At 40.9% G+C, this 18,818-nt stretch overlaps 1 protein-coding gene across 1 annotated transcript in view; it reads right to left on the bottom strand.

Moving 5' to 3' along the window:
* Positions 1–9,390: 9,390 nt before the first annotated feature.
* ELOVL5 (ELOVL fatty acid elongase 5) overlaps positions 9,391–18,818 on the bottom strand; it is a 39,599-nt gene continuing 30,171 nt past the window's right edge. Inside the window, exons 4-8 of the mRNA XM_066179774.1 lie at positions 17,260–17,337; positions 16,441–16,612; positions 14,787–14,911; positions 12,795–12,929; positions 9,391–11,299 (exon numbers count right to left, since the gene is read on the bottom strand). Coding sequence (XP_066035871.1) covers positions 11,168–11,299; positions 12,795–12,929; positions 14,787–14,911; positions 16,441–16,612; positions 17,260–17,337 — 642 coding nt within the window. The 3' untranslated portion in view covers positions 9,391–11,167. The remainder of the gene's footprint in view (positions 11,300–12,794; positions 12,930–14,786; positions 14,912–16,440; positions 16,613–17,259; positions 17,338–18,818) is intronic.

The raw sequence follows: 18,818 nt of genomic DNA, 5'->3' as shown, positions 1-18,818 counted from the left end.
TGCTTGGCCCATAGGCAGTCTCAAAAAGTGAGGACAATTGGAAGACTTCAGTCATCTTAGGTATAGACAAGCCACTTCCAAATATCTCAAATTGCCTAAAAGCCCAGTGAAGTTAGTAAAAAAGGTCCCCCTTACTGAACATTGGTGGGCAGGGTACTCAGCCTCATTCAATTATAAGTTAAACCTGGGATGCTACCTTTACGTATTCAGTTCTTATACTCCTAAAGACCCAGTAAGGATTTGATCTGGGATCTTCAGTTTCAAAGGACAAAAGAGTCAAGTCAGAGTGTCCTCTAATTTTGCATCTTGCAGACTTCTTCATTTCTCAACCAGATTATATTTAGAACTTGTTCAGTCTCCTTTATGACCTGGTTTCTTCATGTTATACCATGAATGATTAATGTATAACCTTTCCCTTGAGAGGATCCTGCATCTCAACAGTCAGAAAAGTTATTACAATTCTGCAACAAAAGTGCACTTCTCATCCAATCGTAAATATATTTCTGATCATTATTCTGAGAAAAAGTTGCTCCACTGAAGTGAATTGCTCTTTCAGCAGCTTCTGGGACAAGGCTTGCTTTCACAGATGGCTGCTTTAGTATGACAAACATCAAGCAGACTTCTGGACACTGTAGGCTGTGTGTTCTCTTTTAATTTATGTTTCATTATGCTTATGGGAGAGTATTTTTGTGTTGTGTTTTTCTGTAAATCACTTTGACAGAAATGGAGACATGTATTTTTTCCATAGCGAAAAAACCACGATATTTTCAACAAAATAACTGAAAAATGCCATCTGAAATAAAAAAAACCCACGATATTTTCAACAAAATAACTGAAAAATGCCATCTGAAATAAAAAAAAGCGAGGAAATGTTACCTCAGTGCCTTGGTGACACCTGGTGTTCAGGCAATGGATGTGATATTCCCTGAGGGAGGGTTCCCAGGGAAGTTGTCAGACCAATGCAGTAAGAGCATTTAAGGGACAGTATGTTACTGCAGGAGCATCAGTGAGACTGAAAACTCACTCCCAGGCACTGGCCATCTTCACTTCCTCAGGGAATAATCCAGCACAGCATAGTGCTCAGGATGGGTCTGGGAAGATCAGAGGGAATGAGGGGAGGAGGAAGCCCAGTAGCCGTTTTCCTACCTCTTCCCCTGCTTCCATACTGCACTGCATTTTGATTTTCCTGCAGGATTGGTCTCAGCTTTTACTGAGCTCCCATTACCCAGGACAGAGGCCAGGTGCCAGGAGAGAGGTGTTCCCACACAACCCACAAACCTGCACTGTTAGAGGCATCAAGGGTTAACATGGCCACAAAGATCTGTGACACTTGTTTCAACACCAGTATTGGGATGCTATTCGTGCTTCTCCGATGTCAACCTATTTCTCCCTCTACAGATACTTTAAATGATTCTGCTCCACAAGAGCCAACAGGACTGGAGACAAGGGTTATGAAATGCAGAGGAGCTCCCACTAAACAAAACATGACCAGGTAGCCTAGTCCAGAAGATGCTTGTGGCAAACAGCAACATCCCCACGTGCGGTGGAAGTGCAGCCCCAGGTTTCTGTGCAGGTGAGAGGAGGAGGCTCAGTGTGGTGGCCAGCAGACCTGGCAATCATTAGACCCAGACTGAGGTCATGAGAAGCAAATCCATGAATGGGGACCGTGGTCTTCCGACATAAGGCCGAAGAAGAAAGGAGTAAAGACAGGGAACACATTTCTTAATGCTGCTTGAGGGAAACCTACTCTTGTATTGAGTGGAGCTGTGGCTGCTCTGCAGAGAGCAGGGATGGTTTTGGATGTTCATCAAACACCTACTGCTGAGAGAGACAGTAACTGCAGCCAGTCAGAAAACAGATCTGGTGTCACATTCTCAGCTGTGCACAATCTCCCTTGCCTTGCTGAAAATGAGAGCAATTCAGTTCATATTCTCCAGTTTCTCTTCCTGTCCCTCTTCTCAAAACTGCCATGAGGGCATCCTTCTTTCTTGCCTATTAGAGCCTCTCTTCCCCATTAGCTTTTTTCCCCTGGCATTTTGTGTGTTTTCTGCTTGCTGTATGTTTTCCTTTGAACTGTTTCCTCTTTTTTTCCAAACTAGCCTCCTGTAACTGAGGTGTCAGAGCAGGAAGGATCCTGTCTTCAATAATGCAGGGGAGCTGCTGTCCTATCACCACCCTTCATGGTCTTCCTACAAGGCCAGATATTTTGGGGTTTTGTCACCTAAATTTATCTACTATAAAGCATGATAAATACTGAATGCTATTAAATAAATACCAATCACTTGTATGTGCTGGACAGCTGGTGATGTACTATGTTAATAACCATTACAGGCTAAGCTTTAATGAGAAAATACATTTGATTTGAGATTTGGGCTGAGTTTAATGAATTTGTTCTTTTTTTCCTTCCCTGCCTAAATGCATAAATTCACCTCTACCTATAAAATGTTCTGAAATATTCCTGGGTATCAGTATTCTGATAATTCAAAACAGTTCCTGCTTTTCCATGAAAGCCAAAGTTCCCAAGGTTATTTGTGCAATCAAGGTCAGGTGCATCATAAAAGCCATTATGTAGGATATGCTTGCTTTTAATCTCCTCTCCCTTTATGACCCCCCTATTCCCACACTAGGAAATGCTCTTGATTACAAAGTCTTTGCAACAGTGAAATAAAAGACAACATAGTGGTTTATTCTTGCATATGGTATTCAAAAGCAATTATACTTTGATCATCTGTACTACTACCAGGAGCTACTGTGCAGATGTTTCCAATACAGGTCAGGAGCTCTGTTTGTCTAACTTTTACCTCTCTGCCCAGTCCTCCTCTTTCAAGAAGGGGCTAAACATGGTTTTCAAAGAACACACACTCTACAATGCAATTGCAAGGAAAAAGTCTCTGCCTGTGAAATCTCTGTCTCTGTATAAATACTGATCTGTCATCTTTACCTGTACTAAATGCTAGCATATTTGTCACTGATGTCAGCTGCATCTTCCTATGAAATTCTCCTGGTTCCAGGGTGCAGGAGCAGCAACGTGTCCCCAGCTGTCCCCCCAGAGGTGCCGCCAGAAGAGGGCATCGGCTCACAGCGCATCCCCCGGGATGGCAGCCCCCGGCATCCCCCACACCCCGCTCCTGGCCCTGGATGCTCCCATGCTCCCGTACTCACCGGGGCTCGCTGCCACCCCCTCCACTTCCCCCTCTCAGCCGGCCAGGCTGACATCAGCCCTGGGTTTAACTAGACCTGACTACTGGAGGATTAGGCTTAAAACCCCAGTGCTTGGTTATACCATTCTTGAACCTCCTTAAAATCACCAGTATAAAAGACAGAACAACCCTGCAGAAGCTGCTTAGATCTGCTGTCTCCAATTTTGAGGCCAGAAGACAAAACCGAACATAGTTGTTTGCGTTTTTTGTTTGTTTAGTTTTGGTATTATTCTGGCAAAGTGAGATGGATAGGGTTTGGTTGTGTAACCAGATGGGGGTGGGTCTAGTTGTTTTGGGGACTTTTTTACTTTTACTTAAAGTAAAATCTCACATTGACTATAATTTTTAAGTGCTGTGGATGGATGGAGCCAGGTAGTTGGCCCCATAGTTTTGGAGGTTTCTGAAACCTTGTAGGTTGCTCCTTTCTGACCAGGAGAAAGTTAGTTGTTAATTATTCCTATTTTCCTATATTGCAAGGAAACTTTTGGCAAATAATACACATTGCAAAAATACCAGGAAACCAAGCAGAGCATCCACCACCAAATTGCCTGGTCTGGTTTCAGGAGTTCTCACTCATTTAAAAATCTACTTGTACAGCTTTGTAACAGTAGAACTGGGCAGCAATTCTTCACATCTACTTAGCATGGAAACCAGTCAGATGTAAAGACTACTTCTTACCTTATTATTTAAACTTCTGAGAACAGAAGAGTCTTTTTCATGATGATTTGAAAAAATCTGTGCAAACAATTTTAAAAGGAAACACAGCTAATAATAGATAGATGATAATAGTTATGCCATCTATATGCATGGGATGTATTTCCTGGTCTTTCTCACAAACTCATCACTATTCTACTGAGCAAAAGCGTATTTGCATCCAAGATGTCCCAACTCCCTAATAGCCCAGCACACCAAGAGCTGGTCTCACACTCCCTTCCAACCCCAAGTGCTGTGGAAAACAAAGTAACTTCATAAATTAACAGAAGATCTTTCAGAGAGGCGATCCTTTCTAAATATACAGAAAGGTGTTATACTTAGAAAGGCACTGAAGCACTGAGATGCCATTGATTTTAAAGGAAGAAAGGCACTTAGATAACTACAAGGCTACAGATTTATTTTTTTTAAATTATTTTCATAAAGTTCCTATGTCTGGTAGGTGAGCTGAGATTCTGATTTTCTACAACAGCTGGTAAAACTGAATTAGTAGTATTTGAATTAGTAAACATTTGGCTTCCAGCAGCAGACAGAACAGCTGATAAAGACATGCTTCCTGCTTGCTAAATGGGATGAGACGCCATATGTCTAATCAATTACACAAATATCACAATACCTTGCTTCAGTATATGTGGAAAAAAATTCACTTCATGTCACTGTAAGTATTTTTACCAAATAGTTTATCACCACATAAAATTACCTCTGGTGCTGCTAATCCTAGTGGAAAGGCTGTGAATATGCACTCAGGCAAGTTTCAGGCAGTAGAAGTGCAATTGTGCCACAGAGGTTGTGCATTCCCTATTACACCAGAGCAGGAGCAGCAAATGCCCAGGTGTAAACAACTCTATGGGATTGCATTTTTATATCAACAGATTCAGTCCACTTGAAGTTTCACCTGCTGCCTAATGAAATGCGACAATGAGTAGTTTGGCATTTCTTTTTGTCACATGGCTGGACCATCCCCGTTTGAGCTGGAGCTCCAGCTGCCTCTGAAGGGTGTGAGGCAATTCCTCTCATGAGTGAATTCAGGACCTTTCTTCCAAACGCAGGCTTCCTTCACACATCATGCCACTGCAGTACCTTCTGTCAGCAAACAGGAGGTTCCTACATGGCCTTTAAAAACTTTCCAAGAATTATGGGTCAGATTCCTGGAAAAAGGTGTTGCTTAAACATGCGCTAGATCTGGAAAAAACAAGAAAAAAAAATTTAAAAACTCAAAACCAAAACAAAGCAGTTGGTTCACTCTAGGGAGCATGTTTTCCCAGACTACAAGACTTCCAACTGTACCACCATGGCCCTTCAGGCTTTCTGGTGCCCGATACCTCGTGGCCTTTGGCAGATCTTCTTTCTGATCTAGGAAGCTGCCTTCTGCCTGACCTGCTGATTTGTGAGAAGACAAAGTGTCCATGTGGTGTGGGGTGACCTTGGCCACCTGCCAGACACCTACCCAGCTGCTCTCTCCCCCTTCTCAACAGGATTGGGGGCGGAAATAAGATGAAAAGATTGAGATTTGAGATAAAGACAGAAAGGTGACTCAGCAATAATTGTCATAGCCCAAATGGATTCTGGGGAAAATAACTGTATTTATTTCCAATCAAAATAGAGCTGAATGGTGAGACACAAAGACAAAACCTAAAACACCTACTCCTTACCCCCTTCTTCCAAAGCTGTTTCACTCCTTCATTCCCCTCCTCTACCTCCTCCATGCTCCAAGTAGCATGGGGGTGGTTGTGGTAAGTCCATAGCAGCTCCTCCCTCCTCCTTCCTACTAATTTTCCAGTGTGGGCCTTTCCCATGTGCTGAGTCCCTCAGGAAAAATTTGCAGCATGGGCTCTCCGCAGGCTGTCGTTCCTTCAGGAAATGTCCCCCTGCACCATCACATGGTCCCCCATGGGCTGCAGTGCAGATACCTGCTCTGCCATAGGCTGCAGGGGAATCTGCTCCAGCATTACCTCCTCCCCCTCCTTCCTCTCACCTTGCTGTCTGCAGGGCTGTTTCTCACACTTCTGTCCTCAGTCCTCTCTCTGTTTTGCCTTTTCTTACTTCACAGAGGCACCACAGCTGCTTTTTCCTGGAATGCAGAGCAGCACACCAGGGGGTCCCATCCCTGGTCTTACCAGCTTTAGAAGTGGTCAGTGACTCATCTTCAAGCAATCCTCCAGACCTTCATGCTACTCTTATGAGAAAAATGCTCCAGAGCCATATTCCACTAAAAAAAGGCACTCTCCCTATTTCTAGGCTAGGAAGACTCTTGGGTAGCTTATACTCATTTGATTTGTGTCATACACTTAAAATAGCTCATTTTCCTTCATGAAAATTTGAATCTACTGATGTCCTGCCTGTGTTGGCTGAGGTTACATTCCTTCTGAACAATGTTCCTGTTAAACATCTGTTTTGCAGAACTTCTCCATTTCTCTGACCATCCCAGTAACTCTTCCATACAGTAGATCTTTTAAAATGAGTTTCCTCGAGAGCTGATGTATTCACCAAAAGAAGTCCTGCCAGAGCCTCCTCCTCCTGCACTAGCACATTCCTCCTACTAAAAATGGACCAATTAGCAACTAAGAGATTTTTTTCCCCTTTTTTCCCCTCTATTTTTTTTTCCCCACAGTAGCAGCTTTAAGTTGTTGAAGAGATGATTTGCAATGTATCTTCCTTCTCTCCTCTTCAGTCATGTCCAAATACAAAAGGAAACAGCTGAAATTCTGTTACTGGTGCCTAAGGGGGATTTACAGTAATCCCGTTTTTTACTCCAGCCATCAAGGTAGTTGCTGTAGGAGATGTAATATTTCCTGGCACTGACAGTACTTTCTGATGCTGTCATCTCCAAACATTGTTGCAATTAATCCTGGTTTTTATAGCAGGATTTCTCCTAAAACATTATTAATGGGCTCCATTCTGGCTGAAAGCATTGAGACAAACCATCTGCTCATCAGTTTGACCTTGCTTATCCATGGATCCTGTTGCTGGTCACCACACCCTCTAGTTCACATAATTTCCAAGATTAAAAAAACTACCTATTCCAGAGGGATGGAAGATGTATTTCCTATGTCTACACAGTATTTTTTTATTAAAAATCAATATGGGCTAATAAGATGTGATTACTTCTAGAAAAGCATGGTTACATTTTCTCCCATTTTCTTTTTAATTTCTTGTACTCATTCTTCCCATTTATTCTGAAACCTGTCATCATACTGAAATCAGACTATCAAATCTACCATCTACCAGAGACTTTTTACATTCCTCCTATAGAAAATACAGTATCTATAAAATTTGCTTTATATATCAGTTTGTGAAACATCCTAATGATCACAACTAATCAGTTTTGTTGGTGCAGTAATTCTTGGCAAGAGGATGACAGTGACAATTTAAGTTAATCCTCTGTACCAATACAACTTGGAGCAGCATTTCTGTAACAGATTCTGTATTTCATCATTCCCTGCACTGCCTCAAAGGGATTCCCTGCAGAACCCACACAGTTCAGGTAATCTGGCCTCCGATTTTATTTATACTGCTCTTTAGCATCCATTTTACATCTCTTTTTTTTGAATAATGCATATGTTTTAACAACATACATTCCAGTCTCATACAAGAAACACACATTTTATCAACTTAAACTCAAGATAGCTACCGAATATCAAAGGCAGAGGCAACCCCCAGAACAGCTCTCTATGAGGTTTGGGGCTTTTGTTACCCCAGTTTTGGGGATGTAAGTCCTATCATAAGCTCCAGCACTTATTTAGTATCTCTCCTGCATCAAGTAAAATACACAATCAACCACAAAGATTTCCAGAATTGTTCTGTTTTTTCTCTCCCTGCCAACTCAAGAATCCCCGTTCCTGAGTGATCACAGTCCCACGGATTGGTTGCACATCCATGACACAACACTCAATGTCTTTGCAGGAGGATCACCCTAAAAAAAGCTGCTTTCTGGCATTTGAGCTTACCTATCCCATTCACAGCTGAACAAAAGCTTAACACTTCATCACTGAGGCTGTAGAGCTTGAGTGAAGGGAGGGATTTGGTCAGCACAGGAACTGCACAAGATCTTAACTTAATGGTTTGTAGCTTGGTCATTCTGCAAATAACTGTCTCATTCTCCTCAGCCACCTTTACATGAAACCTCTCCATCCTGTTAGCAGCAGTTCATCTTTTTTCAACTCTCCTGCTTTTAAAATGCAAAAAGTCCTTTCTGAGGACTCTCTCACAGTCCCAGGCACCAATCCCAGCTATTAGGAAAACTACACGTGATCAGGGAATTAAGGCAACCCAAAAATGGGGCTGTTACTTGCCCCAGGTCAGGTGATGCAGTGGAAGCTGAGCCAGGTGGGCAGACCCAAAGCTCGTGCCTTGGTCCATTACTTATGGCAAGATGATACCTGATCTAACCCATCCAGCTGTCAGACACTTTTCAGCTGCTGCTGAGACTGTAGAAGAGGATCCAGGAGCCAGTTTTTGCCACACAGGTGTAGACAGTGCTGATATTCCCAAGGTCACATCTCCTGCCAGCTTTGGACAAAGTCACTGGGTTTTGTCACCACGTGGCATTAACCTTGAAGGCAAGATTTGCAATGCAGCAGCCCCATCTCTGCTGGCTCATACAGGGAGGGCCAGATTGGTGCTGTGGCTTCTGCCTTCTAGGTACTTCCTGGAGATTTGCCTTAACATCCAAGGAACTGCATCTTACTGAGCCTTGCTTAGAAACACACACAATTTCATAGTTGAACTGGCATGTAAAGGAGAGGAAACTGTCTTCAGAACCACCTCAGGCATTCAGAGCATCCTCCCACAGGAGACCAACACAGCATGAAACCTTTGAGCCTTACATGAAGTGTAAACCCATTTCCCTTGTCTATATTTTTTTGGGGGTTTTTTTTTGGTTGTTTTTTTTTTGGGTTTTTTTTTTTTTTGTTTGGTTTTTTTGTTTGTTTTTTTGGGTTTTTTTTGTGTTAAAAGCCTGCAAGGGAAAAGACAGACAGCTACTTAAGTCCATCACCAACCTATCTGGGGTTATTGCAAAGTACTGATGAAACATTCCAATCAGAGAGGGTTCCAAAACAATCACCTAAGGGCAAGGAGAGCCATAAGGAAATTGCAGAAATGCTCCCATTCTGGAGAGAGGTATTATCCCCATTTTATAGACAGGATAGCTGAGGCAGGAAGTCCCCTCTCAGTCACGTTAAGCTTTGCTCCTGGCATTCATCATCTCAAGCTGTTGGGGCTGCTCTGCATTCAGTGAGTCAGTAATCCCAGCGGGAGTTAAATCCATCACACAGACCAGTATTTCTACAGCGAGGCAAGGGAACAGTGTTCAGTAACTGCCAAAGATTTCTGTAAGAAAATCGTTGCCAAATCTCTGGTACACTAAATGTCCCGGAATATCTGCAGCTGTTCTGCCATCATGGTGGCTCCTCCTTGGCCTGACACAGGATGGGGCAATACATTAAATCTGTACAAACCCACAGACTTCGGGCAGAGATCATCAAAAGTGTTTTAATGATTAAACCATGTCAAACATTAACAATGAAGTATATTCAGATGAGCCAAGAGTTTATTTCTAGCACATTTAGACAGCCTATTTTGAACATTATAGCTGTTGTACTGAGCTATGTAAAGACTCTGCAAACCAGTACCTAGAAATGAAGACACACGCACAAGCTTTGATAATGTAAACATAACAGACGCTGTCTCCTTCAAACCAAGGAATGAAAACCCAAAAGGCTAGTAAGAGAACTTATTAATTCCTTAAGAGATGTGCAAAAATTTTTAAAAAGATTTAAAAACAATTAAACGTGTTAAAACTGGCATTTATATAAATATCAAAAAACCAAATAGTTAAACTTGAGCAATGACCAGCAGAATGTCTCGCACAATTCAGTTTTTCAGAGCTTAATGGACTCCACCATGGCAGATGCCAGAATACCAGAAACAGATACTGGCTTTGCAACTGGCTCCTCATATGTGCAAGACAGCATTTTACAAGAAGGAGTAACTTCTTTACCAGCAATCAAACCAAATCCTTAGATAACAAGCCAAAACATTACCAGTGATATACACAACTCACATTACAGAAACAGACATTTCCAGCACATTTCAGTAACATTTAAAAAACATTAACTATGACTTAAACTGTTTAAACTTGCGTGTTTGGGGAAAAAAAAAAATCTTTGTGTTAGGCACATTTTGAAAGTGAATGTATGCTACATGAAGAACAGTTCAGATGCCAACTTAAATACAGACAATTCCATCAGAAAAGCATCTTTCTGGCTCCACTTTTAAATACGGTTTTGGATATGTCACAGACTTAAACAGCAGCTCCTAAAATATGGATATGGCTATGGTAATAACACTGGAATCTGCCAGTTTCATATTAAAAACCACTCTTCATTTAGCATTTAAAAATTCTCAGAAATAAGAAAGAAAAAAACAAAAAGAAAAAAAAAGTAAAAAGAATAGATGGGTCCACCCTGTATATGCTCTAAACTTTAGAGACAATATTTAAATCTTACTCGACTGTGTAAGCGCCAATTACTTTTATGTTAGTGACGCACTTCAAATAAAAAAATAAGATCTATTAAAAAGGTAAAATAACTTTTCCATCTGTTTTGTGACTGTTGAGTCAGTTAAAGCCAAATATACAAAACTAAATGCGCCATTTCCAATTCCACTGTATCGAGTAAGAGATACGTAGCATCGTGTATCACATACAGAACAGTAAAATGATCAATGGATTCTTCTAAATGACTTTTTAATAAAAAGTCAATCAACTGAAGAGTTGAAACATACCCTAATTTTTAAACCAGTAATAAGCTTTGGGCCCTGCTTTTTTATTTAAGGCATGTGTGTTTATCTACTGAAACCAGCATCATACAAATTACCTCTACAATCACATGCATGATCTATAGTTAAAAAAATGGAGGTTTAGATTACAGTGTTTTCAAATTGTGAATCATAATTCAGCACCTATCATATTGACTAGTAAGGCAACAGCAGTGTCGGATAATATGATAATACTCCCTTCCATAGTCTATAGCAGGGTCAGTGACAGCCCAGAATTATTTTTAAACTTTAACCTACTTTTATGTTCTGTATACGGTTTCTAGGGTGTTTGCACTGGTTAAGTCCTACATAAATCACACTATTCTAGGCAGGAATAGTTACAGTAGCCATTAGAGTATTAGTGCACAACTCTCATTGTGCTTACAATCAGATGATTTTGTTGTTGGGGTTATCAAAATGGTTTTTCAGTTTGGTCTTCAATCCTTCCTTTGTTTCCTTTGTTTCACATTGTTCTCAAGGGAAGAAAAGCTGTTTGTGTACCCGTTTGCAATGGCCGTGGAGCCGTTCTGATACTCTTTCCTCCTCGAGGATGCCTTCTTGTTGTAAGTCTAGAATACATGGAAAGACACATGGTTTTGCTTAATTAGCTATAAATAACCACTTCCTCACAGTAACTCTAGAAACACAAAAGTAAACTTGCATTCATCATTTTTAAAGACCTTGTGCCGCTGGTAAGAGTCTAACAAGCTCTACCACTTTTTGTGTATGAGACTATACTATGCCTTTCATTCATCACAGTGAGAGGAGTAGTTCACTTGAAAAGAAAAAGGCTTGGCAGGATGATGGTAGTGTTATACTAATAGTAAATTAGAAACAAGGGAAGCAATTTTATGAGCAGACTGTGGGATAAGAATATATTCATAACGACATGTGAGGAAGGAGGTTTGAGGCACTGCAGGTGACAGTACCTGGAACAAAGCCAGAACAAGAGGTAGGTAAACAGTAAAAGTGAGGGGAGTTCAGAGATAGAAATGTGATGCGAATTTCCACTGGCTAACACAAGAATCAAAAACAGGATCAGGGAGACTGTCTAAAAAAATTACCGATAGTAAAATGTACATTGATTTTTTTCAAAGGGGCTCAGCTGCCTGACAAAAGCACACTTCCCCAAATTTCTGTGTGAAAGGAATTTAAACAATTAAAAGTTAAAATATGAGGAAAACTGACAAAGAAAATCAAGAAATATCTGGAATATACTACAATGTTTAATTAGCATGCTCCTATGTAGGAAGTGATAGAAACCATGGGACTGATTTTAAGAAGTACCAGATGAAGAGACAGGGAAGCCTGCTGTGTTCCCCCCCCCCCATGGAATCATTCTCACCAGAACCAAAATGCCCAAATCTCTTAAATGACATTTGAAACTTAGAGTTTGCTTGTTTGGGGGCAGCAGGCTGTTAGTTTGATTTTCTGCAGACAGTAGTACATGGTTTTCTGTAGCAGTAGTTGTACATCTTTGTACAGAGCCCACTTCTTAGCTGCTCAGAATAATACATACCAAGTCTGGATCTGTTCAAACATGAAATCAGATTTGCAGAAACACAACTAAACCCACTAATTTTCCATATGAAAATACAAACAAATGCCTCTAGAAGTAAACAAAATCCAAATTTCTGCATGTTCTGAGTTCAGGAAGTTTCCCTGGACAAAAACCAAGCATTTCCCCTTGGAAAAGCAGAAATGAACAATTCCTTTGGGTGCTTCACAGGTTCACATGCTGCTGGTTTACTTCATACTGGAAAGCTTTATCCTACATAAAGCTCTTCCTCTCCCTTACCTGCAATTAAAATTGCAGTAAGGTGTTGGTTTTTTTTTTTTTGTATGACTCTGGCTTACTGAAATTAATAACAATTCTGAATTATGGATACAGAGCATCAGAAGATTTGACAGTAGAGGGTAGATCAACAAATGTAGTACTTCAAGAATATATGCATGTTAGTGAAGGATAGCAAAAGGTCCTTTCAAGCATATCTTTCTGTAACAGCTTTCCTGTGAGATACAGCCAGCAGAATGCTAGAAAGAGTTGATGAATGTTACTTTTACCTGAATATAGAAATTTGTGAAGAGGATAATCAAAGAGATCATGTAAGAAATCTGAAAATACAGCCACCCCTGAGGAAATGCACATGGCCAAACAACACCACAGCTGGTCTGGAAGATTGTCAAGACAAACTGAATCTGGGGAGAGAAAACAAAAATAAGAGAAATGGAGCACATTAATGGAAGGAGGAAAAAAACCATGAGTGACCAAAATCTCAACAGTTATTTCCAAAACAAGTAAAGAGTATGTAATATTGTGCGTTTGGCAAGTGTTTTCTCTGTAAACCTGAGTTAGCAGACATTCAGACTGTAGTATCCTGTTAAGCATGTTTATTTATATTTTTCCATTTCAGAACATTAGAGTAACTTATGTAGAATTGATACATAAATGTCCCAAGGAAGAAAGACAACCTTCTTCCTAGTCAGAGTTCACTGGGATTTGACTTTACCATCCTAATGGAGTAGATCGACATCTCACTGCTTCAGCTGCAGAAGACCTTGGTCACTTGGTCTACACATAGACCCCTGCAATCCCTTCCCACAGACAGGAACTGTCTGACATATGGTTCCAGTGGAAGAATTTTTGGGGTAAAGGCTGCAGGGAAGTTGGGGAGCCAGGGAGGAGGATAAGCGTCCAATTATCTTTAATTATCTCTTTTGGAAAAACAGAGTTTGGGCTTATGTGATGCAGAGGGCCTTAGGCAAAATTCATCCTCACATAAAGGCTACCAGATTAGGGAATGTTTATTTAAAAAGGGAAAGACTGTTTGTTCTGCTCTGCTATTTTGCTGCCCTAGCAGCTATGCATGCAGGGCAGGCAAGGAAGTGAAAGCAGCTATGACAATAGCCAGGGGAGCAACCCAAGCACTGAGACACTGCACTCTGTAGCACTTGAACAACCAGGATGAAGAATAGGGCCTAAATCTGGAAAGAAAAACAGAAACAAACCTCAAACCAAAGCAACCCCCCCATGCCTCCCATTATGAAAATAATGAGCCCTCAGCTACAATACTTAGCCATCCTTCAGGAAGAACAGTGCTATAAAAAACATGTTGAGAATCAACACTGTGAATTGCTGGCAGTAAATGTTATTAATCATCACCAGCAAATGTTATTAAAACTATTCACAGCTCTGAGAAGGGGGGGTGGGGGGGGGCAGGGGAAGGGAAGAATATAACAAAATAATTTATCTCTAGGTTTCAGTTTCCCCCACTACAAAACAGGGAAGAGAAAACACTCATGCACATTGTGGGGTTCTGACATGTTGTACACATTGAAACCTGGTTCTTGTGCAGTATCACTACAGCATGTGCTATATTACTTAATTTCACTGCTCTTATCACCTCCAGCACACAGTGGTCAGGCTACATCCCCATACACATTAGAAACAATGCAAACGGATACAAGGAGTCCAACACAGAATTACAAGAGAAAAAATCTGCCCATTTAAAGACCAGAAAGAGAGCAGAAATATTGAATAGTTTTTAATAAACCATTTGCAACTGCATGCAAAAATAGGACAGAAAAGGCATTGTCCTGCAGGACTAGAATGGCCCTTGTTAGCTGTGGACAGCATTGCACTCAGTTTCTGGTCTGTCCCAGCTTGACCAACCAAGCACAGGGAAGAGCAGGCTAGCTCAAGAGGGCTTGGAAGAAAAGCCTCTTCCCTGGCTACTGAGTCCCAGAAATCCCAGCACTGCAACTCCCAAATGCATCTAGCCACACAACATGGTGGGGGGAGAAAGATCCCACAGACCTCAGCACTGATTCATGTACATGCCCCAGTCCCCAGTTCCCCACTGTCCTGAAAACAGAGCAGACAGACATGCAGAAGCTGGATTTCTAAGGTGATGTAGGCTCTGCAAGATGTAGAAGGTACTAGTTCTCATTCTCTCTTCTTCTATCCCCTGCCAACATTTCCTGACTCGGTAAAGACAAGAGGACCTTATGCTGAATACAAGAGCCTGCTGAAGCACTGAGGAGCAAATCACTCACCAGCTGCCCCTGAGTGATGTACTTCTTCCACCACAGATAAGGACGCATCGCTGGAACAGCGGACAGTCCGTAGTAGGAGTACATGAGGACATGGATAAAGCTGTTCAGCGTGGCACCAAAGTAAGCTAAAAAAAGGGCAAGGGAAAAATAAAGTACACTGCATTACCAGGAAGGAACATGCTGTTTCATGGAACCTACAAAAATAACAAGTTCAAAATGTTACTATTTAAAATATGATTTCTCTTAGAAGAAAAGCAAGAGGGTTCTTTTTTTACCCTGTTTTTTATTCTGCCTACCCAATGGAGTAGCTGAGCTGCTTAGGAGCTTTGTGCTTCACACCAGCCTTCTGGTTTTGATTCCTCAAATTACTTTTTTTCACATCTACATTATGGTTTCTCAAGAGAACTGAGGCAACTGATAAAAAGGAGGAATGCTCACATACCAATCAATCAATAGCTTCACCCATCTACTTTTAGGTTGATTTTACTTCCTTCCAGGCAGGAGCCAATTTTGCCATTTATAACCAAAAGCTGTAGATACCTTCAGAAACTTCAAGTTAGCTATTTTATTTGTCCTTGTTTACAGTACCTTTAGTCAGTAAAGAAACATCTAGCTTAACACTGAACTGCACAGAACTATGATGACAGAGTTGACAACAGAACATAAAGCTTGGAAGAAGAAAAACACATGACTAGGAATAGCACAAAAGTGTTTTCAAGATCACATGAGCACAAGATAGATTCTGTACGCAGTTTTGACTGCTGTACGAACACGGATTGACTTCCTTGGAGGAGAGCATGTTTCCAGATGCAGACTTTTTATAAGCTCAGTATTACTCACTGTTGTTCTGACAACACAAAACAAATACCAGTTTCTATGCTGTTTGGCTCAGAGAGCAGACTCCTGAGGAATGCAGCCTCTTGGTCTGCACTGCCAGTGGCTCACATCCATTGGGTTTGAAAAGGTTTCTCTTGAATGAAGTGCTCAAAAAAGCCAGTATCTATAAGCTACAGATCCTAACCACAGCTAAGCCAGACTAATGCAGTTAGGAAACTAGATGCCAGCTAAATGCAATGGGAGTAAAGAATTAAAGACAGATTGCCAAAGGTTAGCAGGATTTAGAGAAGAGACACATGGAAATCTTCCACTTAAAATTTATTTCCTCATGTTCATTAGTGCTCAGGGGACAAGATTTTAATTGAAATCATTTGTTATGGCCAGTGGTAAAATGAGATTAAATTAAGAAAGTCATATCTCAACTGAACTTTACAAATACAAGGACAAGAGTCACTTTTAGCTGTTTTACAGCTGAAACAAGCTTCTGGCTTGACTTGGAAAAGAGTATTGTTTCATCAGAGGGTCTGTAACTACAGCAAAAATAGAGAGAGCAAGGTTGATGGGTATCTGACCTGGGCTAATGCACCTGATAAATGTTACACTGCCACACAAATTCTTCAAACATTCCTTTCCTAGAGGCTATGCTGGCAGCTTAATTCCTGCAACCGTCTACAATAGCTGCAATTCAGCAAAGCAGCTTAATACAGTACAGAACCAGTCCTGCAGCTGAAGGTACCAGAGATGTTTGGTTTGATCAAAAGACGATCAAAACAAAGCCCGTGTTGCAGATGTTCCCCCACCATAACCCAGTACTTACAGTGACCACAAGGCACCCAGTTCATAACAAACCACCAGATGTTCAGCATTGTTGCATGGTGGTAGACATGCAGAACAGTGATCTGATGATTGTTTTTCCTCAAAATGAAAAAGAAGGTGTCCATGAACTCAATGAGTTTGGAGAAATAGTACCACCAGAGGACACGTATGATCTGGAAAGGAGGAAACAAGTTTTAGAAGCACTGCACATTGTGGGGGCTTTCAACTCTTATGTTATCTAAGTAATTAAAATCCAGATTCTGTCCTGCACTACTTGGATTGAAGACACTGCTAGGATCTTCTGTAACACTTCTGCCTCAGGTTTCTCCATAAGAGATCAAGGTACAAATCTACAGCTGCAGCTGAAAACAGAATGACAATGACTGCTTCATGAGGCTACTGCTGTGCACCTGGGCTGTCCTGGGAGAAATAAGAAAACACTTAACCAGAGCTGGTGCTGCAGTGCTTTCTGTAAAGGAGAGGTCAGAAGTGTGACTAGAAGAAATCATCACCACATCTCAGAAAGAGAAGGGCAGTCTCAACACAGAGTGGTTGGATACAGTCACAAAACCAGGTTCTCATTTTTTGATCTGGGGACACTTGAAAATTTGCACATAATTACTCACAAAAATACCAACTATAAATATATCACAGATTAACTATTATGTCTGACAGTGCATTATCTATCCATTGTACTGCAAAAGGCAGAAAAAAGCTTATAGTTTAAGGAAAATGTGCATAATCAATACTGTTCTGCTCTCCACTTACACTCAAGTGGACAATTTGAAACATTACCAGCTCCAAGTCTTGATTACGGTACCTTCATATCAGCCTCTCCTCCACTGTGTGTATCCTGACAGAAGAAATTGTATCCTCCTTCCAATACTCCTGTCACCAGCTGAGCAAATAAAAAAAAATGAAGTGTTATTTGGGGAGAAGGCTGAACTCCATGGCACCTGCAAATCTCCACAGTGGCTCTGCCCAGACATCTGGTGTCAAGAGGAACCTGGGCACCTGAGGGTGGCATTGAATTCAAGTTCCAAGCAGTGATCCAATCATAGTGAAGGGTAAATTAAATTCTCCCCATTGGGGTATACCAGAAGAAAAATAGGAGGTAACACTTTATCCCCACTTATCCCACACAGTGTGAGCATTTTCAGAGTCATATTCCACATAGATTCTCAAATCTTCTTTGCTGATGATCTCATTGTTGGAGAAAGTAAATAACCAAAGTTCAATAAATACATTTTTCTTCTGATTACTTTTGGAAAGTTACATCTTTAAGAAATTTTATACTCAAGAGATGTGACTACAATTTTTTCAACCATGTGACAGAGCATATTTTCAGCTTTGCTCTCCTTAACAGCTAACAACAGATGCTTCACTGCATTGCCATTCTTCAAGATCTTTTTAAGCAATTCCCTCATCCCAAGCACATTACATCCTTCCCAATATAAGTGACTTCCTCTGCAGGATATGCCACTGCCTGCCTGACTTCCTGGCATTACAAATAACACCTCAAACATAACCGAATCACTATTAAGAGTAACGATCACCTATTAGTCATGACAGATGACAGGGTGTCCACTGTGGAGGGACTGGCTCAAATCTCTAGACAAACAAGATCCATGCTGGATGTTTTCACCCTTTCTCTGATGGTAGGAGGTGGTAGGACAGGTGCAGGAGGTGGCAGGACAGGTTGAGGGTAGAATGGGAGGAGGGAGCATGTGCAAGGACGTGAACAAGATCCCCTTTAATATCTCAAACAGAAGAGATCATTGGACATTATTTATAAAGATGTTCTTCCTCTTGGGAATAGCATGAGGAGAAGAGTAACTTTGGGCAACTCCCAACTAAAAAAAAATTGTTAGGTATCTCAAAAAACATCTGAAAGGCAAAAGCAAGTTGTATTTTTTGGCCTTATCTATCTGCAGAATAAAAAATAGCTTTGCAAAGCCACAGTAGAAACTCCTTGTACTAAAAGTAATTTTAAAAAAATCACTTGATTAAAGGACTACAATAACTGGTATGACTAAATGCTGCTCAGAACTGTGAACAGGAAGCTAATTTTAAAAGGTTCAATAAAGACTATCACTTAAATGATCTACCTTTCCCCAATGTTATTTCTTTCATGCATCATTTTCCCCCTAAATTAGCTTTTAAAATACTCAGTCAGCCTAGGTCATTATTTTTGACCTTCTGAGATAGAATTATTGCTGCAATTTAGGGGAAAAAAAAGTACATCTAGTTATATCGTAACATACAGACCTGGAAGTATCTCATGTATTAGAGATAAATCAGTAGCACCCTGCCACAGTAAGGGCAGGGCAGCTGTGCACATCAGCAGCAGACCCAGGCACTTTCCCTACCCAAGCAACA

The sequence above is a fragment of the Chamaea fasciata genome, unplaced genomic scaffold (genome assembly GCF_029207755.1).
Source record: "Chamaea fasciata isolate MVZ Bird 193981 ecotype frontalis unplaced genomic scaffold, bChaFas1.0.hap1 SCAF_3, whole genome shotgun sequence".
Classification (NCBI taxonomy): domain Eukaryota; kingdom Metazoa; phylum Chordata; class Aves; order Passeriformes; family Sylviidae; genus Chamaea; species Chamaea fasciata.
This window is presented reverse-complemented; position numbering and strand designations above follow the sequence as displayed.